Below are 21,844 nucleotides of genomic sequence, written 5' to 3'. Positions count from 1 at the left end.
CTGGGGTGGGGGTGGGAGAAAGGGCCTTAGCCGCAGGTTGTTTGTAAGCGATCTTAGGGCAGCCCCAGCCCGGGGACCCTGTTAAAACCACGGATGGGTCCGCACTGCGCGACACCACCTCGGCCAGCCCGGGGAAGCGGGGGAGGGCTTGTTCTCTTGGGACTCCTTTAAATACCGAGCTCCCCTTTGCACCCCTTCGTGTCCGGCCGGATGCGCCCCCCCCTGCCCACCGAGGGGCTCCCGTGAGCTCGGGCTCTGCGCCGCGAGGCGAGGGCCCCTTGGAGCCTTGTTTCTGCGCCGCTTTCCCCACTGCGCACCGGCCTTTCTGGGGCCCTTTTACCGTTAGATCTCGGCCCTGGCGACAGATGAGTTCAAGCCTCGAGCAGAGCTCGTTGGGCCCTTCTGAGGCGGCCCCTGGGTTGATTTTTTTTCTCTGCGGAAAGGAATAAAAATTGCTGAACAGGTTAATGGGGGGGGGGGGGCTGTTGGCTTGGCCAGCGTGATTAAAAAGGCCAGCAGCAGCGAGCCGGGTTTCTATAGAGCCGCCTGGGGCGATGGGGTCTCAGTTACTTCGAATTGTTCCTCCAACCCCATCTCTAGCTGTACGTGTTCACTGATAACTGACAAGAGAAAAGCCTCGAGGAGTGTTTTAGGCGCAGTTTCTGGCCCTAAGGGAGGACTGAGGTCTGGTGTTGCTTGGAGCTGACATGAGGCGTGTGCGCTATTCTAATGACTAGTAATCAGGTGATTCTTTACCTCTAACCAGCTCTGCACAGGAAAAAAAGAAAAAACAATTACCCCGAGAACTAGAGTTGTGGAGGGGAATAAAGTCCCGGCACCAGCAGGCGTCTGATGATCGCCGGTTTCCCCCGAGGTTTGCGATGAGCCGCTCACTCAACCCTACGGCTGCTAGTGAAGACGCGTTTTAATAGCGCGGGGAGCTTTTTCCTGGCCTGGCCAGGGGACGGGGCTCGCTGGCACGGGTACAAAGCGCTGTTTGGCCTCACGGCCTGGGTTTGTGTGTGCACGCAGGACCCGCAATCTGCAGCCTGGTGTACATTCAGTCAGTGCTGGGGGTACCCGAAGCAGCTTCAAGTCCCCTGCGGTAAGACAAGCGGGGCAGAGATGTGGCTGTCGGGACGCACGAGTGGGGTTTGTTGCTAGCCTGCGCTCCGGATGCGTTGAGAGCTTTGACCTATTCCCAGGTGATTTGTTGGATGGAGACAGAGGGACCGGTACTTTTGCCTCCCGGGGGGGTCAGGCTGGAATTGGGAAACTGCCCCAGACCCACTGGAATAGAAAAACGAGCCTGTTATTTTAATACAAACGTAGCGCAACTCCATGGAGACAAATCCCCGCATATCGAGTTAATAGCTGCTTAGAAGCTGGTTCTGGGGTGAGAAATGTCCTTCCCCCTCCTAGTATATGTCCGTGGGGAGCTTCTTCTTGACAGACGGGCAAGAAGTGACTAGGTATCCGGGACTGTCTGGTATGCGCGTTTGGGTTTGTAGTGCGCATTGATTTAACCTGGCCTGGCTGCTTTCTCCCCTTCCCCGCAATTGTCTAGATACAACTCTTCTCCTTTAGCGGCATCCCCAGGTTCACAGAGCGCTGTTTCCAGTCTTGTCTTGCGCTCCAAAAAGCTGTAAACAGGTTATCGACAAAGCGCTAATTTTCGCAGTTAAAAATCGCAGGATTTCTTGCCTACGAAAATAGCAGCCGTTTCGCTGTCATTCGTACAAGTTCCACATTTAAAATGTCTCGGCGCGCGAGGAATACAATCCTCCCTCCTTTCCATTCCTAGGTTTTGTGCAAGGGGGAGATCTATTTATTTATGAAGCTGTGGGTGCCTTAATTCCTCCCCCCTGATATTTGAAGGGAGTTCAGTGCGTTGGGGGTTATGGATTCTCTGGCTGTGATTTGGAGAGTAGCAGAAATATTGCAGGCTGTTCCCTGCCTGGTAGGATCCCTCCCGCTTCTCTGTCCCTAGGTTGCGAATTCCTACTTTTTGTTACGAGTTTGTGTCTCCGCGCTTGAAATCCATGGGACGGTGTTTAAACGTTTGCAGATTGGTGAGGCATAAAACAGAGCAGATGAAGAGTAGCTTGATGCTGTTACTGGCAATAATAAATAAATGGGTCAGATTTATTTCCCACGGGGCAAAACCGAGACCCAAGACAGCAATGGGAAATAGGAAAGCGTTCAGTTGGGGGAAAGTTTCAATGATCAGTACAAGGGCTAGATTGGCGTAGGGAACGGGATTGCTTTCTAAAGTCGAGACCAAACCATATTTAAAATGCGAGCTCGGATCTTGTGTATTTAATTACAGACATTAAATTTAAAGAACTGACTTGTTCCAAGTGTTGCCTGATCTATAAATTGTGTATTGCCTATTTTAATTACTAATATAGTAATATTAACCTGTACTTAGGCTACACAAGGTACATTTTAAATATACCCTTTGGATCTACGGAAATATTACCCACAAAAACTTGTGAATATCTAAAATGCGGTTCCAAGCTGCATGGACCCCTGCTCTCCATGAAACTGTAACTGCAAATCCCAATAGGATCAAACCGTCCTGTTCAAAATACTCACTCACCAGACCGCTGGAGTTATTGGGGTTTGAGAATCCTACGGCCGATTGGCAGAAGCAAGGAGCAGAAATCTTTAAAGATTTCTACTGCGAGTAAATTCTCCTCTCCTAGTTAAACAACTCCTCCCAACGAGCTAAAGTTACTCCCCGAAAAGAACCACGCCGGATTCATTTAAAAATCAGGTACCATTTCAGGCAAACATCGGTGCTTATGGCCCTGCTGCGCGATATTGACAAGACCTGGGTCTAAACACGCTGTTTGCTTGCTGTGCTTAGTATAATACTGTAAATGAAAAGTACATTTGTGCAGTAAAAGTCCGGGTTGATGCGCAGCAGCCTCGCTGGAGCTGTCAGGCCTTATCTTTATTGGCTTTTCCCAGTCTCTGTCCAAGTTTAAGAGCGGTCTCCTTTTATCTTCGTGAGCTTGCACTTAGAATGTTTACACAGGGCAACTTTTTGTTTTAGCATTATTACCGAGGTTAAAAAACTGACTGGAGACGGGAGATAAGTGGGTAATATTGCACTGAAGTAGGCTCTCAGGACTAGAACCTGCCCAGATCACAGAGCAAAATAAAACGAACCAGCAAACCCTCTTCTAGGTGTTTTCCAGATCAATTGAAAATGAAGGCGAATTCCCCGGCAGATATTGCAAATAATTTCCGTGTAACAAATCGCTGCATAAATCCAATAACATTGATTTTTTTTTTTGGGGGGGGGGAAGTATATGAAACGAGAAGAGAACTGACAGACAAAAACGCAGCATGTTCACTGTAGCTATGTAAGTGAAAGCTTTTGTCAATCTATAATTTGTTAAGAGACAGAGAGAAAACATCAAGGATCAAGTCCTGATCCCATGTACTTAATTGGGACCAAGATTTAGCCTTGATACTTAGTGGAAACTTTCCTACAAAGTAAATCTACTGTAACTGACCAGGAACGACTTTATTTGATGAAGAAAAGCGAATGCAACTATTTGGGGGTTTGTTTTGTTTAGAGGACATGTGAGAACTGTATAAGTTATTTTATTTTGTATATAAAGCTTTCCAGCAGCAGCTAAAACAGTGCTAATCGTACCAATAGGACTGAGACAAGGGAAACATTTGCTTTTTGGATCCATCAGTTGAACATTTTAATATCCAGGTGTTGCCCTTTTTAAAGTTTAAAAATAAAAAGCGAAGGAAAACCGACCGATATTTCCCCTAGTCAACAATCCGAGCAGAACAAGCAGAAGGCAGCGCAGTTGCTGTTGTAGGCTCTAGTCAGGGCCTGGACCGATTCATTAGCCATATTTCCAAGGTGGGGGATAGGGGGATCCTCTTCATAACCGCTAAACTGATTGTTTTTAATCCCAACGTTTAATCCACAGCGAATTGGAAGAGTAAGTCTGAGTGCGCTGATGTTTGGTCACCCACCCATGCGTAGAAATCTAATTCAGTCAAGATTTCTGAGTTCTGCTGGTAGCAGCCTGGGAAACCCCAGGCCCTGATTGCTTATAAACCAGATCAGGAAAAGAATTAACAAAATGGGGCTCAAACCCAGGGCACCGCTCCAGTGGCAATGGGAATCAAAGCGGAGTTCAGCGTTGAGGGGGGGGGGGGGGGGTTGTTTCTTAAAGTCCTACCTGAGCTAAAGGGAACCGTGACGTTTCCCCTGCTTGGGGCCAGAATGCAGTGACCTGCCGCTCTGGGCACAAGCGGGTCCATGGGGATGTTTGTGGGACTGGGACAAAGATCCAGTCTGGGCCAGCGGCGGATACTTGTGATTTTTCCAGCTGCAAATTAGCTCTGCCCTTGACTTGACACCCAGGCGGCCGATTTCAATTTGGCAAACAGGACTGGGCTCCCCAGACGCACCAGAGCCCAGTACTGGGGGGAGTCAAAGGACAGGTCTGACCGGCTAGGCAGAGCCACTCATGTTAAACCGAAGCAAACCTGCGCATTCAGACAGCGGGGTTGGAAATGGGACCGGCGCCGTTTACACGGAGCCCGTTCGCTTGTCTCGGATTCGAGCCGGCTTGGCACTAACCACGTGTGTCCCTGTCGAAAAGGAAATGCTCCAGGAGAAGGGCCTGTCTGAAACGGAAGAAGGGTTTCCAGCAGCCCAGGCACCTGGTCATGCCGAATCCACCGCGGGCTCCCCGGTTCTTGGAGTGGCAGGAATCGGCAGCACTCCGCTGAGCAGTCCGCAGGGCCAGGATCCGGAGCAGGTACGCACCCGTTTACACAACACCCAGCCCCTCCCCACTGTGAATTGCATCCCTCCCCTGCTTGCCGGGCTCCCTTTCCACTCCCCTAACCTCTCCAGCTAGCACCCGCATCCCAAGTAGCTCATCCTCCCCAAGGCAATACATTCCCTGCTCCCCCGAGATCTTCTTGCACCCGGGGATTGAGTTTTCATGACATTCTTTGCTCTAAACTTCCAGGGCTCTTACCCGAGTACCCCACAAGCGCTTTAGGGGAAAGAAGCCATAACAGAGAGAATTTACTGTCACTGCCACAGATGGCGGGATTTCAAAATGTTTAAATTTTTCTCCAGTTTGGGGTTTTTTGTTTTGCTCCCCTTTTAACTTGCAAGCTCTCCCCGCCTGCTCTGGTTTTCTTTGGAAGGACATGTTTAAAGTCTGCCACTCCGAAGAGTCTGTCTTTGCACAGTCTACCCCAAAACGGCAGTTGCTGTTCGCAATCCACATTCAATCCACATTCAAGTGTATCCGAGGGGTAGCCGGGTTAGTCTGGATCTGTAAAAAGCAACAGAGGCTCCTGTGGCACCTTTAAGACTAACCGATGTATTGGAGCATAAGCTTTCCTGGGTGAATGCTCACTTCGTCAGACGCAGATCAAGAATTTATCCAAGCCACCCCGGTTATCCAGAGTTCTCAGCAATCGGGTTTCCTTTGGCCGGTCTTTCATTTTTGTCTAGATTTAGATCATACCTTTTTGACCCAGGGACCTTCTTCATCTGCATTGCTACAGAAACCTAATTCTGACCACTCTGATGTCATATGCCAGATTGAGTGCCCCTGTACCTTTTTTTGTAACCCCACTCCAAAAAATGTTATGCATCCTGAGATTTTTATACATTAATTAAATACAATTAAGCTCCTTATGCCAAAAAGGTCTGACTGTAAATTAGATTGCATTCAATCATGCCTTCTGATTGGCTAGGGGTATTTAGTGTGCTTTTTATAAAGTGTTGACAACTTTCCCATATCAGAATTATAACCTGTCAAGGGGGTGAGGAGGGGGGGAAAAAGGAAGCAGAAATGTAAAACGATGTAGTTTGTATTTGCTGTTTAAGCTATTTAAAAAAAACCCACCCTATACTGTGTAATCATAAATGCATCAAGTAATAGTAATTATGCCTTGAGGCTTTTTAGCTCAATTTTCCTCTGTTTTTCTTCCAATCTCTGATCTCCAGCCAGGTGTTGGAAAGGGAAAATAGAACCGTGAAAAGAAACGTGAAATGGTGACAATTAGTGATAGGTTATAGAAAATTCTTATTTGTACTAGAAACCTCTCAAGATGCTCAGCGTCTCCTTCACCACACGAGCCAAGTACAGACGTGGGTTTGCTTAGAGCTGAAAAAGTGAGTGGGTCCCAGATGCCCAGATGATTCCATCCTAGTTTCCTCGCCTTTAGATTTCACACACCAACGACTGAAGCTTATGGGGTTAGCAAATAACCATGGGATTTCAAGGAAGGATATGAACATCTAGGGTTTGATCCTGCGCCCATTCAAATCAAGGGGTAAAAGCTCCCATTGACTTAAATGGGGGCAGGAGGAGGCATCTCGTGTTGAGTTCCTCTTACTTCAACCTCGCTATCAAATGATTTCCATGAACTCTGTTCTCATGTTCCTCACTTTCCTTAAAAGGGAACAAACACCCAACCCTATCTTGTCTATATTTTACATATGTGCCTACACGCCTATTCTAAACTTCTTATATAGGCAGCTGAATAAACAGGTCAGGAGTTCTCTCCTGAGAAATTATGTTCACTAGAAGTGTGTGTGTCTATCTAATAAAAAGAAGGGTTTTCATCTACTGGGTCGCTTGTGCTCCACCTGAAATCCGTGGGAGTTTTGCTATTGATTACATTAGGAGCAGGCTTGGTCCCAGTATTTGTAACCGAACATGACACAACTTTTTCAAGTCCTGGCGGGATTGCTTTCAGTTTTTCTTGTTATTTATAAGGCTTTGACTAACCTGAATAGCACATACCCTACCTTAATGTTTTCTTGCATTCTGGGCCTGATCCTGCTTCCACTGAAGTCAATGGCAAAACAAACTAAAGAAATAAGTTATAATATTTGGTTTGCAGCTGGTTTGAACTGCAAGTTTTAGCATGTTGGGCTAGATTTTTTTTTAGTCAGTTTTTCTCCCCAAAACTGAACTTAAAAAAATTGAAATAAAAATGAATATAAAGATGATACTGGAAAAATGTAATTCAGCAACACAATTATTCTGTTCTTACATTATATATGCATTATTATTTTTCTGGTGGATGCATTTATCTTTAGTTGTATTAGAATCTCCTTTTACAGTTCATTACTTGGATAATTAATTTGTAAAACACTTTAAAGATGACAAGCACTTTTTTTATCTGTAGTTCTGTAATCTCTACTTTCAAGGAAATACGGAATGAAGCAATGTAGGAGTAATGTAAAAATAATCTAACCACTGATAAAACTGGATTATCCGAAGTGTTTTTACATGGGACCAATCATATGAGAGTTTGTCTACATGGGGAGTTATTCCAGAATAGCTAATTCCTGATCTTATTCTGGAAGAAGAGTGTCTACAGGTGGAGTTAGTCCCTTATTCCAAATTCTCAATCCACTTTGGAAATGGATTCCACACATGGAGTTAATTGGAATAGTTAAACTGTTTTCCATTCACACTTTTCTTTCTTCTGGATTAATTTTCATGTATAGACAAACCCTGAGTATTGTTAATTGTGTAAGTAGTTGCTGGATCGGACCGAGGCCTATAGTGTACAATGAGAGAGCCAAGGACACTGCAGGAGAATAATATATTATGTATACCCTTCAAATCATTTATTATCAATCTTGTTATAAAAATCACAATCTATTAAATAACTTGCTAGGCTGGTGGGATGGTGGTGCAGAGAACAATCCATGTAACTCTTTCTCCTAATTTTAAAACTGTCTATTCTGAATAACGGGGAAAAAAGTTGATTCCTTTTGACCTGAATGTTCTGCATTCTGCTCATATAAGGGTGAGTTACCACCCTGGCAATTGCTGGCTTTTTATCAGCTAATTTAAAATATGCACTTAACAGGTAAACATTTTCCTACAGAACTCCACCCTTTGCTGCTGCTTTCCCCCCCTACCAGAACATCCTAGAGCAAAGTACCATTTTGCATTTAATTTTATTGTTTGAGGACAAGTATTTTTCTCACCTTGAACCGAGCAGACCGATAAAAGGTTGGATTTTTTTTCCTTTTGTTTTTACCTGTCCCTCATCTTAAAGGGTGGAGTTTTACCTACTGATACACAGTTATATTTGATCATATCAACAACTCTTAGAGCCGGTACTCAGAAGTCTTTGTTGTTGTTTTTTAAATCTATTTGGCTGCAATATCCTCACTGGATATGAAGCATTCTGCAATTAAAATTGATTCCGTTTGTTTCTCTCATTTTTTGGCAAAAGGCAGTGGAATCTTTAGGCCCTGCTCCTGTGCCCAGTGCAGTCAGTCCTGGTTTTGCCTTTCTTGTCCAAAGAACATCAGCTGGCAGCTTTGCTCTGAGGGGAGAAATCACAGACTGAGAGTACATTTGATGATGGTGATTTTGTTTTTGTTGTTTTTGATTCTTTTTAGACAATAGAAAACATCAAAGTCTATCTCCACGAGAAGGAACTATGGAAGAAGTTTCATGAAGCTGGCACCGAAATGATAATAACCAAAGCAGGCAGGTTGGTGAAAATGCATTTCACATCCTTAAAGTCTCTATTCTATATTAAATGTCACAATTTGCCCCTAGCGGAATCTTTCTAAGGGCGGGGGAGACCTACTGCAAATGATTGAATTTTAAGAAACTAGGTCTTGATTTAAGATGTCTATAGGATTACTCACATACTGAAAGTTATGCACCCACGTTGGTACTTTGCTGAATATGGTCAGAAGTGAGCACGCAATATAAGAAAAGCAAGTATATTGTCTTGGACGATATACTCTGGTCACCTGATAAGTCTAGTTTAGTTTTAATTCTCTATGCTAATATTTCCTTTGATTATTTGTGTTTCTAAGACCATCAGGACCATAGTGATGTCAGTTCTATAGGTGACAGTGATTCCTTCGTGAGCGAGGGATTACCTACTGTGTATAGACTAGTAATGCTCTCTGGTACACTTGTGGAAGTAATAAAACCTTCGCAAACTGAGACCTCGTTATAAACGCTGGTATCAAACCTTTGTTGAGTGGAGGGTTGAAGCTCCCATTTTGTGTGTGCGGGCAGAGCCGTCCCTTGGCTAGGGCGAATTGGGGCAACCACTCCAGGCCCCGTGTTTTGGGGGGTTGGTGCGATTGGCCAGCACGGTCAGTCCCAGAAGAGATGAATCTGTCACTTCTGCCCCGCACCCCTGTGTGTGGGGACTGGCCAGGTGTGAGTGAGCATGGGTCTGCTTTAGATTGCTCGCCATTCCTTTGCATTAAATGCTATTCACGTGTCCGTAACCTCGATTTATGTTTTATTTTAGCGACCATCATCTTCATAATGTGAGAGAGGGCCTAGTGCTGTGCTGAGCACCCTCGACTCTCAGTGAAGTCGGTGGGATTGGAGGAAGGTAGTTCCCATTGTGTTGTTATAATGGAATCTCACAGCAGTGGACATGTGATGGGCTGCAAGGCCCCAGTCTAACAAACTGTTCCACTAAGGTGCGATGTCCCGTGAAGTCAATGGAAAGGTTGCTCTTGACATCTGGGCAATTGGATCAGGTTCTTTTGAAGGATTACCATAAAGATGTTTTTAAAACCCCTTTAATTTTCTTTAGTGCCACCCTTCTCTAGGCAACTGCTGATTTAATACGACCGCACATTGGAGAATCATAAAGGTGCAAAAAAGAGCAATGGAAATAGTGTGAAATCACCTGAAAAAAATGCCTTTTAGTGGTAATGTTTATTCTATGAGCCCTGACCCATAGCCCACTGAAGTCAATGGGAGGCTTTCTCTTGACTTTAGTGGATGCTAGATCAGGTCCAGGGTTCAGTAGGGCTAAATCTGACTGTGAGATCCAGACTCCAGAACTCTGCTACAATGTGGCATATGAGCAGCTCGGCGGGGTAATGGTGTCCTGCTCTCAACCTGTAAGGAAACGTGCACTGAATACTTCCTTATAGGCAGCCTTTCTGCATTATTGCTCTTGAAGCACTTAAAGGGTTGCCCACTCCTCCCCATATCTCCCCTGCTCCCCCCACCAAAAAAAAAAGAAGTGCTGCTCTGTCTCTATTGGCAGTGTTGACAGACGCACTCAACTCTATCATTGGAGTAACGGAACCTATCCCACCAGAGAGACGAGGTGAAACTGCGTTTGTAAATCACTTTAAAGAAGCTGCCACATGTACAGTGGGTCAGCTCTATGACCCGATCCTGCAGTCCTTATGGAGATAAGATCCCCCATGGGATTGTAATTTGCTATATAAAGTCTTGGGGCCGGATCTTGAAGCCTTTATTCACATTCATACTCCTATTAATTTCAACGGGGTTGCTACTCACATTAGAAATGGCTGAAGGATCAGGACTGCAAATACTGGGCCTGTAAACGGAGAGAGAAATTTGACCAAATTCTAGAAACTCAACATCCCAAATGTGTAGGTTATCTCCGTGTCAGTCTTAACTTAGATTGTTTAAACAAATCCATATGGCCAGGACCCAGTCCTGCATTCTTTGGGGGCTTAAAACTCCCAGTGAAATCATATTCATGCTTCACAGCTGCTCAGAGGGGACAGGGTGGCTCTGGTAACTGTCCCGGGGATGTGGAGCCTTTCGCTTCTAGAAGACCAGGGCCAAATTCTCTGCAGGTGAAAATCAGTGCAGCTCCATCAGAGTCAATGGAACGCTGCCAATTTATGCCAGCAGAGAATTTAGCTCTCAGCCTGAATCAGGGCCTAAGTCAGTAGTGATTCATTAACCAGCCATATGAAATAAGTGGGTAGTTTCACTTCTGTTCTGAGTGGAGAGTTACAATCAACTTCATCCCAAACGGCAACTTTAATTCTCAGCAGTGAGGCCAAAGACTGAATGGGCCTCGTTACTTGACATCTATCTAATACGCCGAAGTGTAATGCATCCATTGATGCATTGGCTTCTAAAGGTGATCCCTCCATGTCAAGGATGAGGCACGTAAGCAGGGAGACAGGGTGTGTGTGTGTGTGTGTGTGTGTGTGTGTGTGAGCTTCCTCTAACAGCGCTTGTGCCTGTTCTGCAGTAAGAGTGGCAGTCAGTCTCCTCTAGGCCTGTTTCTCCAACAGTTCTCACCAGCGCTGAAAATAAAAATACCTGTAACAATTAATAAAAGAGCTAGTCTTACAACAACTAAACAACCAAATTAAGCCATGTGACGATAAGTCTGATTTAGACGCACAGTTCAAAACTGATCCGTGTGCAAAACCTTCTAGAAACAGAACCGTCCAGCAGCACAAGAGTAGACTTCGGTTCAATTCTTATTGAAAATCGTATTTCACCCAAACTGTTTAAATGCATAGTAATAATAATCCCACCCACCCCCAATGACCCAATTTTAAAAAGATGATACAGACTCTGTTGTTTCAAGGGGCCTCATACCAGGCTCTCATTCTGTCTGAAAATAATATAGAAACAGTTGAGTGCAGACACAAAATATGGTCCTGATCCTGCAACAGACACTGTGTGTGTGTGTGTGTGTGTGTATGTGTGTGTGCGCGCGCGCGCAAAGAGAGGGGGTTCTAAGCAGGCTCAGGGATGCACCCATGTGCACTCAATTTAAGGATCAGGTCACTTAAATGTCTAATTATTTAATTTCAAAAGGCAAAAAAGAGAAGGAAAAAAGTGTCTGTTTTTTAAATTCTAAATTGCAAATGTAACTTTAATGACCAGTTATTTCAAAAGCGGGTAAAATAATAAGATAATGGGAGATCTAGTTCTAGGGTGCTGGTGTAAAATAGGCTTTCTCTAATTATAATCCAGACACCGATAACTCAAGAGGAGTGTGTTTATTTCATTTGTTGTCAATCTGTAGAACTCCACAGACCAAGTCAACTATAAATTACCAGGAATTTAGGACTAAGAATTACTTTGGGGGATTATTACTCCCTCTTAGGACTGATCTGTAGGAGACGTTTGGAGAACACAGCAAGCTCAGTACTGAAATAGGAATGATGTTCTTGCCAAGAAAGCTTGATTTATAAAGTGGAAACATCTTTAAAATGTACTCGCTATCTTTTTAATGTTTGACTCTTTCATTGTGGGAGGGGAAAAAAAGATTATTTTATATTAAAAGGATCATCAAAAGATAAAAAGTTTGCTAGCAAAGTTTCCTGAACTTTGTGCAAAACCATTCTCCTTCTTTGTATATAAAATGCCACAACTTTTCATGTCCTGTTTGCAATGCAGGGTATGCAAATCAATACCTTTGTCATGTCTTTTTTTTTAAAAAAGGTTTGTTCTTCTACTTAATTTGTATTGTCTTTAAAGGAACACATTAAACATAACACAACAATTAAGAAGCCAGCCTTGCATTCCTTGCACACTTGCAATTCCCAGGCATTGGGTGTGCACAAATGCAGGATTAGGCCTAAAGAAATGGCAGAAATTTAAAGTAAAATTAATTATCCTTTTTTAATGCAAAAAAAATCAAGATTTGCATTTTATTCAATGTAAAATTAGTATATTTGACTACCTGGTGGGTCAAATGCTGCCCTTACATACATACAACCCCACTGCCTTCAATGACTTTCACTTCAGTCCTGATCTTGCAAAGAGGAGCACCTAAGTGAAACACTGGACTTGCACGGAGACCTAGGGAAGTCAAAGGGGATGTGGAGTGGGTTTTTTTGCAGCATTATGGTCTATTATTGTGTGTGTAATAAGCCAGGTGATAGCTTTAGATGTTCAGATGTATCCATACAATACAATTTTTCAGAAAGATAAAAGCACTTTTCCCTACAGAAAGATAATCCCCAAGCTATAGTTGCCTTGAAAATAAAGGTGTGTTTGTGTGTTTGTATGTGTGTGTTCGTGTTCCTCTTCCTTATATATACTCGCTCTCCAGTATGTACATTTTTAAAGTGTGCTGCAGATTAATACACTCCTCACTAAGGGCACTTGCACGCTTTTGTTTGTATTTAAGACATGTAATAGTCACAAATTTAATATGATGGAGCAATTTATACCCAAAGCAAATTGTACAACTTCATTATAAGCTGCTTTTCTTTTCTGTCCCCGTGCTCTGTCCTGAGGCGCCGATTTTTACGGTTCCTACCCGGTACCATTCCATGACCCAGGTGAATGGGCACGCCATCACTCCACAGGCAGTGTGAAGACAGGTTTATTGCTAATCAGCAGGGAATGCCAATCCACAGAGCAGCTGATCCCCTTCCTGTGGAGACCTGACTCTAAATTAATATGTCAGTTTCTCTACAGTGACGAACATCCAGATGATGATGATAGTGGGTTTGTAACTATGGAGTGGGGTTCAGAGCACAACACCGTGTATAAATGGATACAGAGCCAGCCTCAATCTTTACTGTAACATCTCTTAAAAACTGCATGTGGATTGATGGCTGTTGTTTTAAGCTCCTCTAAGAACCTTCTTACAACATAGTGCACAGAACAACTTTCACCCCAGCATACATGGAAAATTTGCAAACCTCTGTGATTTTTAGATTTTGGTTTAAGACTGGCTTATTTCAGTTTACCTTAAACATGTTCACAATCAATTTAAGGTAAACTGAAATTCCCCTGGTTTAAGGTCATAAGGGTTTGCACCAGTTTAACTAAATTGGTTTAAATTCACACCTTAGATTAAGCTGGTGAAATTTTGTCTTGTGTAGACCAGCCCTGCCAGGTTAAGATTTTCAGCTAGGAGATATGGATGCCCGGTTCCCATTCAAATGAAAGGGAATTGTGTCCCCAGAATCACTTCGGGCAGTCTTGAAAAGTTCAGCCCAAAGCTTTACATTTGAAAAAGCAAACCAGATCAGGTCTGGAATGGAACCATCCGTTTAGAACTTGGAAATAAATTAGTAATTCAAAGAATGTCTGACCTACCGAGCCGTAAATTCAGGGTTCTGTGAATACCCTTTGCAGGTAAGATCTTGCTCCCAGTGAAATCGGTGGGAAAGAAAGCAGGATCCGTTCGCTTTTGGCTCTCTTGCTAGAGATGTCAACAACTCCAGCAGGGAACATACAGTTTCTTGAACTTGGAACAAGTCAGGGAAGTGAAGGACAGTATTTTTTTTTTAAGTCTCCCTTTATTTTCTGTTAATGATTTGGGATATTAATAGTTAAATGTGTTTCCAAAGCATTTTCAGTTCACTTTTAGATAACTCTCATGCTAATAGTATCCGGGGGTAGCCGTGTTAGTCCGTATCCACAAAAACGACAAGGAGTCTGATGGCACCTTAAAGACTAACCGATTTATTTGGGCATAAGCTTTCGTGGGTAAAAAAACCCACTTCTGTCCATAGACTCTGAGTTCAATGTTGCTTGTGTTAGTGACAATGAATTTGGGGCTGAATGCATCTGAAGAAGTGGGTTTTTTACCCACAAAAGCTTATGCCCAAATAAATCTGTTAGTCTTTAAGGTGCCACCGGACTCCTTGTTGTTCTCATGCTAATAATCCCTAGCAGGGCAGGTCTCCAGTACCTGGACTGCGTGTTTGCCTTGAAGGGCACAGTAGCTTCAGATCCTGTCATGCTGGATCCAATCCATGTTGAGGAACTAAATCAAATACTGTAAGCAGTGAGAGCAGTCAACATTATGGACCAGATCCATTTTCCCTCCTTCTAATGGCTCCTACAGAGGGTGTGACACTAATGGAGTTCTACCAAGGAGAAAGTTGGCTTTCTTCAGAAGAACAGTTAAAATCATTAGGAACCAGCACAGAGCTGTTAACTTCCCTCATTCTTGTGCAATTTCTTTGATACCTTTGTACTTTGCTATTTATGCTTCAGTAAACTGAATCTAATTTTAGCTCCTTCATCCTCTGATATGGTTTGGACCTTTCTAAAGGAATGCTGTAAGCGTTTAAGCTTTCATGGGGGGAAATCAAACAGGAGGTAAAACATCTTCTTGCAAGAAGTTTGTCTAGGTTTTAATTTGCTTTGGGGCAAGAAGAGAAAATGATACTAGATCATAAAAGCAACTGTATAGTTAACCAAGTTCTCAGGCATGTGAGAAACAATGTTTTATTTAAAACTTAGATGTTAGCCAGAAAAATTTAAATATAACCTCCCTTTGCCAAACTAGAAAAATTCCCTAACTGTCTGACCCCCTCATCGTTGGGTCATGGTCCTGCCACCAGATAAATCTCTCCTATCTGTCCATAGACTGTGAGTTCAATGTTGCTTGTGTTAGTGACAGTGAATTTGGGGCTGAAAAATGAACTACTGATGAGAACTCCTGTTGAACCTGTATTGTTTGTTATTCTGAGGCAAGGATCTGGCATGGGCTAATCCAGCACTTCAAAGCTAACTGCTCTTACTTTGTATACAGAGCGTCATAGCGGAGTGGCGTGGATGATAAGAGAAATAAGGGACTGGAGCGTTAGGATTCACTGGGAAAATGGGACCCTGTTGAAAAAGTCTTTGATCTCTTCAAAGTATTTTTTGAAAGCAAGAATCTATCAAAAAGGAAATGCCATTTAAAAAAAAAGCTTAAAGAAATAGTTGACATGACCAAATTTGTATTAATTTACCCCTGGAAAACATTTTTAAAGATGTTTTATGTTGATATGGGAAATATTTGTCACAAGGGGGGGGATAGAAGAATAAGGAAAGATCGTTTTAAAGAAGAATTTGGTTCTTGAAGTATCTACCCACCATTAGTTTGTCTTCTGGACAATAAAGACAAAGTATAAAATTTTCACAAGCGCCTAAGTCCTATTTTTCAAAAGGCATGTGGGGCCAGATTTTCCCATCAATGGGAGTTGGGTGCTTTTCCTGCATAGGTGCTTTTGAAGACCCCATTAGGTACCCATCTGGCTTAAATACATTTGAAAATCTGGCACTTTAGGTTCCTAAATCTTAGTGAGAATCCTTTTGAAAATGACACTTAGGCCCCTAAATCACTTAGGTGCTTTTGAACATTTTATCCAAATGCAAAGACTGATTTAAATGTTTAATGGCAACTGGGCTGTCTTGTGAACCAACCTCTAATGTTGGTAGGGCCTAATCCAAACCCCAGTGGAGTCAATGGTGTAAGACTCCCATTAATTTCAGTGGGCTTTGGATCAGGCCCTTGGTGAATAAATTAGTTCCTTCCAAAACTGCAAAGAAAAGTGTGGTGCTACCAGAACATCGCGCAGTTAGGGTTAGACTTCAGCTGCAGGATTAAGGTCTTTTGCTTCCATTCAATCTTCTCAAAGGGGGTGAGAGGTAACGGCACTCCCTAAGTGTACTATACCTTCCTGTTCACCATGCCACCGCAGGGGGTTAGAAAAGTAGGACATCTTTGCTCAAGAGCAGATTAGCAGCTTCACTGAGGTGACACACACTGCCCTGAAAAGGAAGGCTAGATCAAGCCTCTTAGTGGGTAAAAAGGTCATTAAGAATGGAGGGAGCTATAGAAGCCACTTCGTGATCTGATCCAGACCAAACCATCATCTGGAGTCCCTGGCAGAGAGACACATTCAGCTTCTTGACATGTCTAGCATCAGGAGCGAGTAGGCAAAGGACAGCCAAGCCTCACATCAGTGTTTCCAAACTACTAGTTCTTGTACCAATATTGGTGCTTTAGGCTTTTGCGACTGGCACACAAGGTTCCTCTTTTCTACCTCACCAATAAGATACTATTGGATGCTGGGGTGTTGCAACGGTGCACCTCCCATTTTAAAGTCCGTACTTTCCAGTCCCAAAAAGGAGCTTGCACTGCCCCAAACCCCCATCTTCCAAACAAGTATCCTTTTGGGTTAGGCCACGCACAGCTGAGTAGATGCCGGGATCATAGATTCTAGGACTGGAAGGGACCTCGAGAGGTCATCGAGTCCAGACCCCTGCCCGTATGGCAGGACCAAATACTGTCTAGACCATCCCTGATAGACATTTATCTAACCTACTCTTAAATATCTCCAGAGATGGAGATTCCACAACCTCCCTAGGCAATTTATTCCAGTGTTTAACCACCCTGACAGTTAGGAACTTTTTCCTAATGTCCAACCTGGACCTCCCTTGCTGCAGTTTAAGCCCATTGCTTCTTGTTCTATCCTTAGAGGCTAAGGTGAACAAGTTTTCTCCCTCCTCCTTATGACACCCTTTTAGATACCTGGACAATAAAGACAAAGTATAAAATTTGGTACCACCAAACTTTTAAACTAGTACAGCTGCCATAAAGGCTGGAACATCCTGCCTTAGAGGAATGAATCTATCTATCTGTCTGTCTCTCTCTCATCATTCTGCTGCATAACCAATCAACCACACAATTAAACACCAATTAAAGTTTGTATGAACATCAGAAGTTTTGGCTCCACGTCAGTAACTGCTGCCTAGTAAAAGGAATTGGACTGTAAAAGAATAAATAAATAAACAAAGGACGCTTATTCTAACAGCTCATTTGAAAACAATTTGTGAATATCATGTAGAGATAAAACGTGCATAGCACAAACTAGCTAAGCAAAGGCTGCTTCATTATCAGAGCACATAATTCACTAGCACGTCAGCTCTGAAGCTTGCGAGGGCTACAGAATTGTGCTGCTTGCTTATTTTTCTTGCTCTTACTGTTTTTGTTACATTTCATCTGTAGAACGGCACAGGGAAGAATTTAGCTGAGGCCGTACTATTGCCCTGCCAACCTTTTCATGTGGGTTTTGTGGCCCCCCCCCACATATTCAACTCCCCAAAGCAATGCACATTCTATTTTTTGCTATCCGCAGGCCTCCCCAAAGAACATCGATCTGCAGATAACTTGATGGCAATTGAGATCAAAAAGACAGTATTTTAACATAAGGTGCTGGACTCCCCCAGGGATAAAGAAGAACATTATGACCGTTCCTCTTTCTTGATCTTTTCCATGGAGGGTGCCTATGTTATGTGAACATAAAAAAAACTTTAATTCTTCACCACTAAGCTCTAGTGAGAGCAACAGTCCTTACAAAGCAGGAGCTTCTGCACATCTGCCAAAACTGCAAAATTTGGGGAAGAAAATAGGGATGTGCCTTTAAAATCCATTCATAGACCAGGGGAGAGTTTTGGAGGGATGGAGAGGCCAGTATGTGCTTTTGTGTTGGCGGTCATTCTGGCGGACACAGAACTTGAACTGGGGACATCCAGAGCTAAACATATGAGTCTTTACAGCTTGAGCTAAAAAGCCATGTTTTGTAGCTAGGGGCTGTAACAGATCCATGTCCTCTGTGGAGCCTAAACAAAGGGAGATGCATAGCAAACATTGACTAGTGGGTTACACACATTGTGTGTTTTTGCTTTCTTTAAAAAGTATGAAGGGGAACAAATCAGGCCAAGAAACCCATGACTCCTATAGCACAAGGTCTTGGTGTAGGGGATTGGCTTTCTCTACTGCTCTTCCTTCGCCTACCCACCGGACAGGAGGGGATGCAGTGTGGGAAGGGAGCAGGGCTGAGAGACCCGTGAGAAAGCCGGAACCTATCCCTAGAGAGCTAGATGCATGGAAGGAGTCTCCTACTTCATTCCTGTAGCCCCACTACAGGCTTCCCAGACTACGGTTAGACTCTGACTCCTCCCAGGGTGGTCAGGGAGTTCACGGGCGGGGGAAAGCTGCTTAAAGCAGCACTAACTTTCTGCTATGTTTCCTGCCTGGGCTCCGTGGTTTCCATGGTGGTACATGGTATTTGTCATGGCCGATCTCTGACACATCTTCATGGCTGGCCCCACCTTGTTGTCTTCGTGGACATTGTGCAGAGGGGCATTCGGTGGTTGCGTGGAAAAGGGACAGTAGATTTTTAAGTGACAATGGGGTCCTCGTAGTCATCTGTGGGGGTAGTAAATGAGGTATTTTCAGTGCATCAACAATGCGTTCATGGCCCACAGCTAGGGCACCTAGCATAATAAGCAGGAATAGAACTACTTTTACCTCCCGCCTTCAACGAAGGTGTTCTTGAGGATTAAGTGCTGCGTCTCATCTGCAGTCTGAGCTAGGCAGAGTTCCCAATGAAGTCAAGGATCCTGTATATGCACTGCCACGTTGGGCTCCTGTTTGTAAATGATTTTCAAACTATGAAGCACTTCCTGAGTTTGAAATACAGTGTGACTGAGGGGGCCAGTATGGGTTAAAATAATAATCGGTCTGGATCTTCATCCAGATCTCAAACCAACTCCAGCCTAAGCCTTTTTCAGCAGTTGGGAAAAGTGTGATCAGCAGTGTGTGTGTGTGTGTGTGTACACACAATGTGTGTATCTATGTACTCCATGTACCCGTTGAGCAGCTCCTGGTTTCAGAGGGGACAGGAACTGAAAGTAATGTACAGAGAGGGATTCCAGGCCCAGGCAAAATGAAAGAGTTCCAAAAAAGAATCTCTCGAGAAAGCCAGACTTGCTACAGGTCAGTAATAAGCTCGGCGTTCAGCAGGAACTGTTTGCAGGATCAAGCCCTCAGCCAAATCTCGCTGGACAGAAATTCTCCTGAGGGCAGGCTATGCATGCAGACTTTTGGACGCTTACCAGGACTTGCTAGTGGACTACATAGCCTCACTGTAAGAGTGCGTGCTCCGCACACAGCCCTGGAGATGTGCTTCCCCTTCGTTTTCTCTGTTTGACCATCCAGATAAGAGCCTGGGCAACACTACACAGCACTAATACACTCTCTCTTTAACTCTTGAATCAAAACACTGATTGCATTTTTGGGCCCAGCTCCCCAATTTGTTGTGCATCGTCACCAGAAACACATGACCCATGTTTGTAGCCTATTGCACAGAGATATTTACTAAGCTAGACTTTGCCAAGGGGTTGAGAAATATGTTTTCATTAAGAAAATTAAAGTGACACGTCCCTGGATAGCATGTTAGTCGCATTTTTTTTTTTAATGCCAAAATGCAGCAGCTAATAATAATGATGAAATGTCCATGCAGGGCCAGAATTAAAAACTGATACTCAATGCTTTCCTGGAACCAAATGCCGAGAGTTGGCAGATGCCACTGTCTCTCAATCTGTTGACTTGCTAAGTGTAATGCTACCACTGCTAGATACTGAATGGTTTGCAAGTTAAGCAACACCTTCAATCAGATGCGAGTTCCCATTTGTTATCCTTCAGGAATTTCAGCTGTGTATATTATAGTAGTACTTCGCCTCTTTGTATTTATTTTAGAGGGCTATACTAAAGAACATTATAAACTCAAGCATGTCTACGCTATATGAACTCCATATGCTGAAGCTTAATTTTAAATGCCATTAAAAAAGCACTTAACATTTACAGTAGATTAGTCTGGCTACTTTAGCAGCTTGGATGTAGTTCAGTATGTGAAATGATTGGGGGGGGGGGAAACTTCAGAAGCTACAGGTTATTAAAAAAAACAACCCCGATGTCTATAGAATCCTTTACTGGTACATCTCAATAACTATCCAAAATCCTATTTTCTAATTTCTTCTTAAAGTCTACTTTCTCTTTCATTTCATTTTTAAGTGCAATTTTAAGACCTAATTTAAAAAAAAAAAAATCTTGGCCTTCGGCTTGGATTCCTTGTGTAATTTTTTTACCGTGTGAATTGGGCTGTGTATTCACAACCTGAAATGTCCTACTGTATTTATACTGGTGCTTACCTGTGTGAGGACAAGGTTAAGAGGAGTGCACCGTTTATGAATGAAAATCAAATATGGACATTGGTAAACCACCCCTGGTTAGTCCCAGCTAAATACATAATAAATATCTGGAATTTATGCACGGTGTTAAAAGAGTCAATTCAAATGAATCCTAACAGGGCCCATTTTGTTGCCTTCTCCCGGAGCAGTTACAAAATGGTGGCACAGACAGCAACTACCGCTCATCTCACAGGCCCAGATTGTTCAGCTGTCCCTAGTACTTTCCTTAGCCACAAATACAGCGATCCCTTTTATTGGCCTGGAGAAACTTGCTCATTAAAAAGAGAAAAGGGGGAGAAAAGAGAATTTAAAATACTGGGCCTATCCAAGGGTAGGGGAGGGTTCTCTATGCTGGGCCAAGCTATTAATCCAGACTAAACTCTCATTTAAGTTGCTAGGTATTTTGACAGAGTAATGACGTCAGGATTTGGCCCGTTGTTGCTAACACTGGTTGTGACGATGCTGCCTCAGGATATAGACATTTTCATCCACTCTGCCCATTTTTTTTGCTAGTACAAATGAGCCGTCCCGGCATGCTGATGTATTGCATTGTTCCATCTTCTTGCTTAAAGACCGTGATGAGCCAGTTTGCGCAAGCAACTTGTTTTTATTGGATGAGGAGAGGCTTGGTAATATGGAGCCAACAGAAAAGTTACTCATAATATTGAAGATGCATGGTCCTGCAAACCCTTACTGCTTACTTGGTATTTAGTCCCATGGAAACCAATGGAAGTAATCACATGGATCAAAGTTACCCACACCAGCAAGGGTTGCAAGCTCCTACGCTGTGACTGTATGAATTAATTTCCCTGTCACATCTAGCTGTTGCTTGGTTTCACGCTGCAACTACTGCTCAGTAATGTAACATCTTAGGGTGAGATTTTTCTGCTTGTGTAAATTGGCACAACTCCACTGGCTACAACAGCACCGCGCCAACTGACCCTCGCAGAGAATTTGAGTCAGACACTCCATTCTTAAACAGTATTTGCAGCATTCGATTAATGCACAGGAAAGTCAATCGAGCAGCATCTGTTTACATCAGCATAGACTTTGACCCTTAATCTGCCCCCCTCCGTTGGAGAGAGAAAACCCGGGGTCTCTGAGGCAGGGCTCCATGTTGGGTCAATATCGATTAGTAACGCTTTTTTCCCCCGCCATGTCGTGTAAGGGTTTTTCACCATAGTATTGTTGTTTATTATTTGTATTAGCCTAGCACCTAGGAGCCCCTGTCGTGGAACATGCCCCCACTGTGCTAGGTGCTGCAC

The 21,844-nt window shown here is 43.5% G+C and overlaps 1 protein-coding gene across 7 annotated transcripts in view; it reads left to right on the top strand.

Moving 5' to 3' along the window:
* The window catches only part of TBX4 (T-box transcription factor 4), a 118,261-nt gene that overhangs the window by 60,149 nt on the left and 36,268 nt on the right, over window positions 1-21,844 (top strand). For all 7 annotated transcript variants that reach the window (XM_065573046.1, XM_065573045.1, XM_065573048.1 and 4 more), the window contains 2 exons: window positions 4,644-4,802; window positions 8,438-8,532. In XM_065573046.1, the coding sequence (XP_065429118.1) occupies window positions 4,644-4,802; window positions 8,438-8,532 (254 nt within the window). The remainder of the gene's footprint in view (window positions 1-4,643; window positions 4,803-8,437; window positions 8,533-21,844) is intronic.

Source organism: Chrysemys picta, chromosome 19 (assembly GCF_011386835.1).
Source record: "Chrysemys picta bellii isolate R12L10 chromosome 19, ASM1138683v2, whole genome shotgun sequence".
Classification (NCBI taxonomy): Eukaryota; Metazoa; Chordata; order Testudines; family Emydidae; genus Chrysemys; species Chrysemys picta.
Note: the sequence above shows the minus strand (reverse complement) of the source record. Positions and strands in the feature narration are given on the sequence as shown.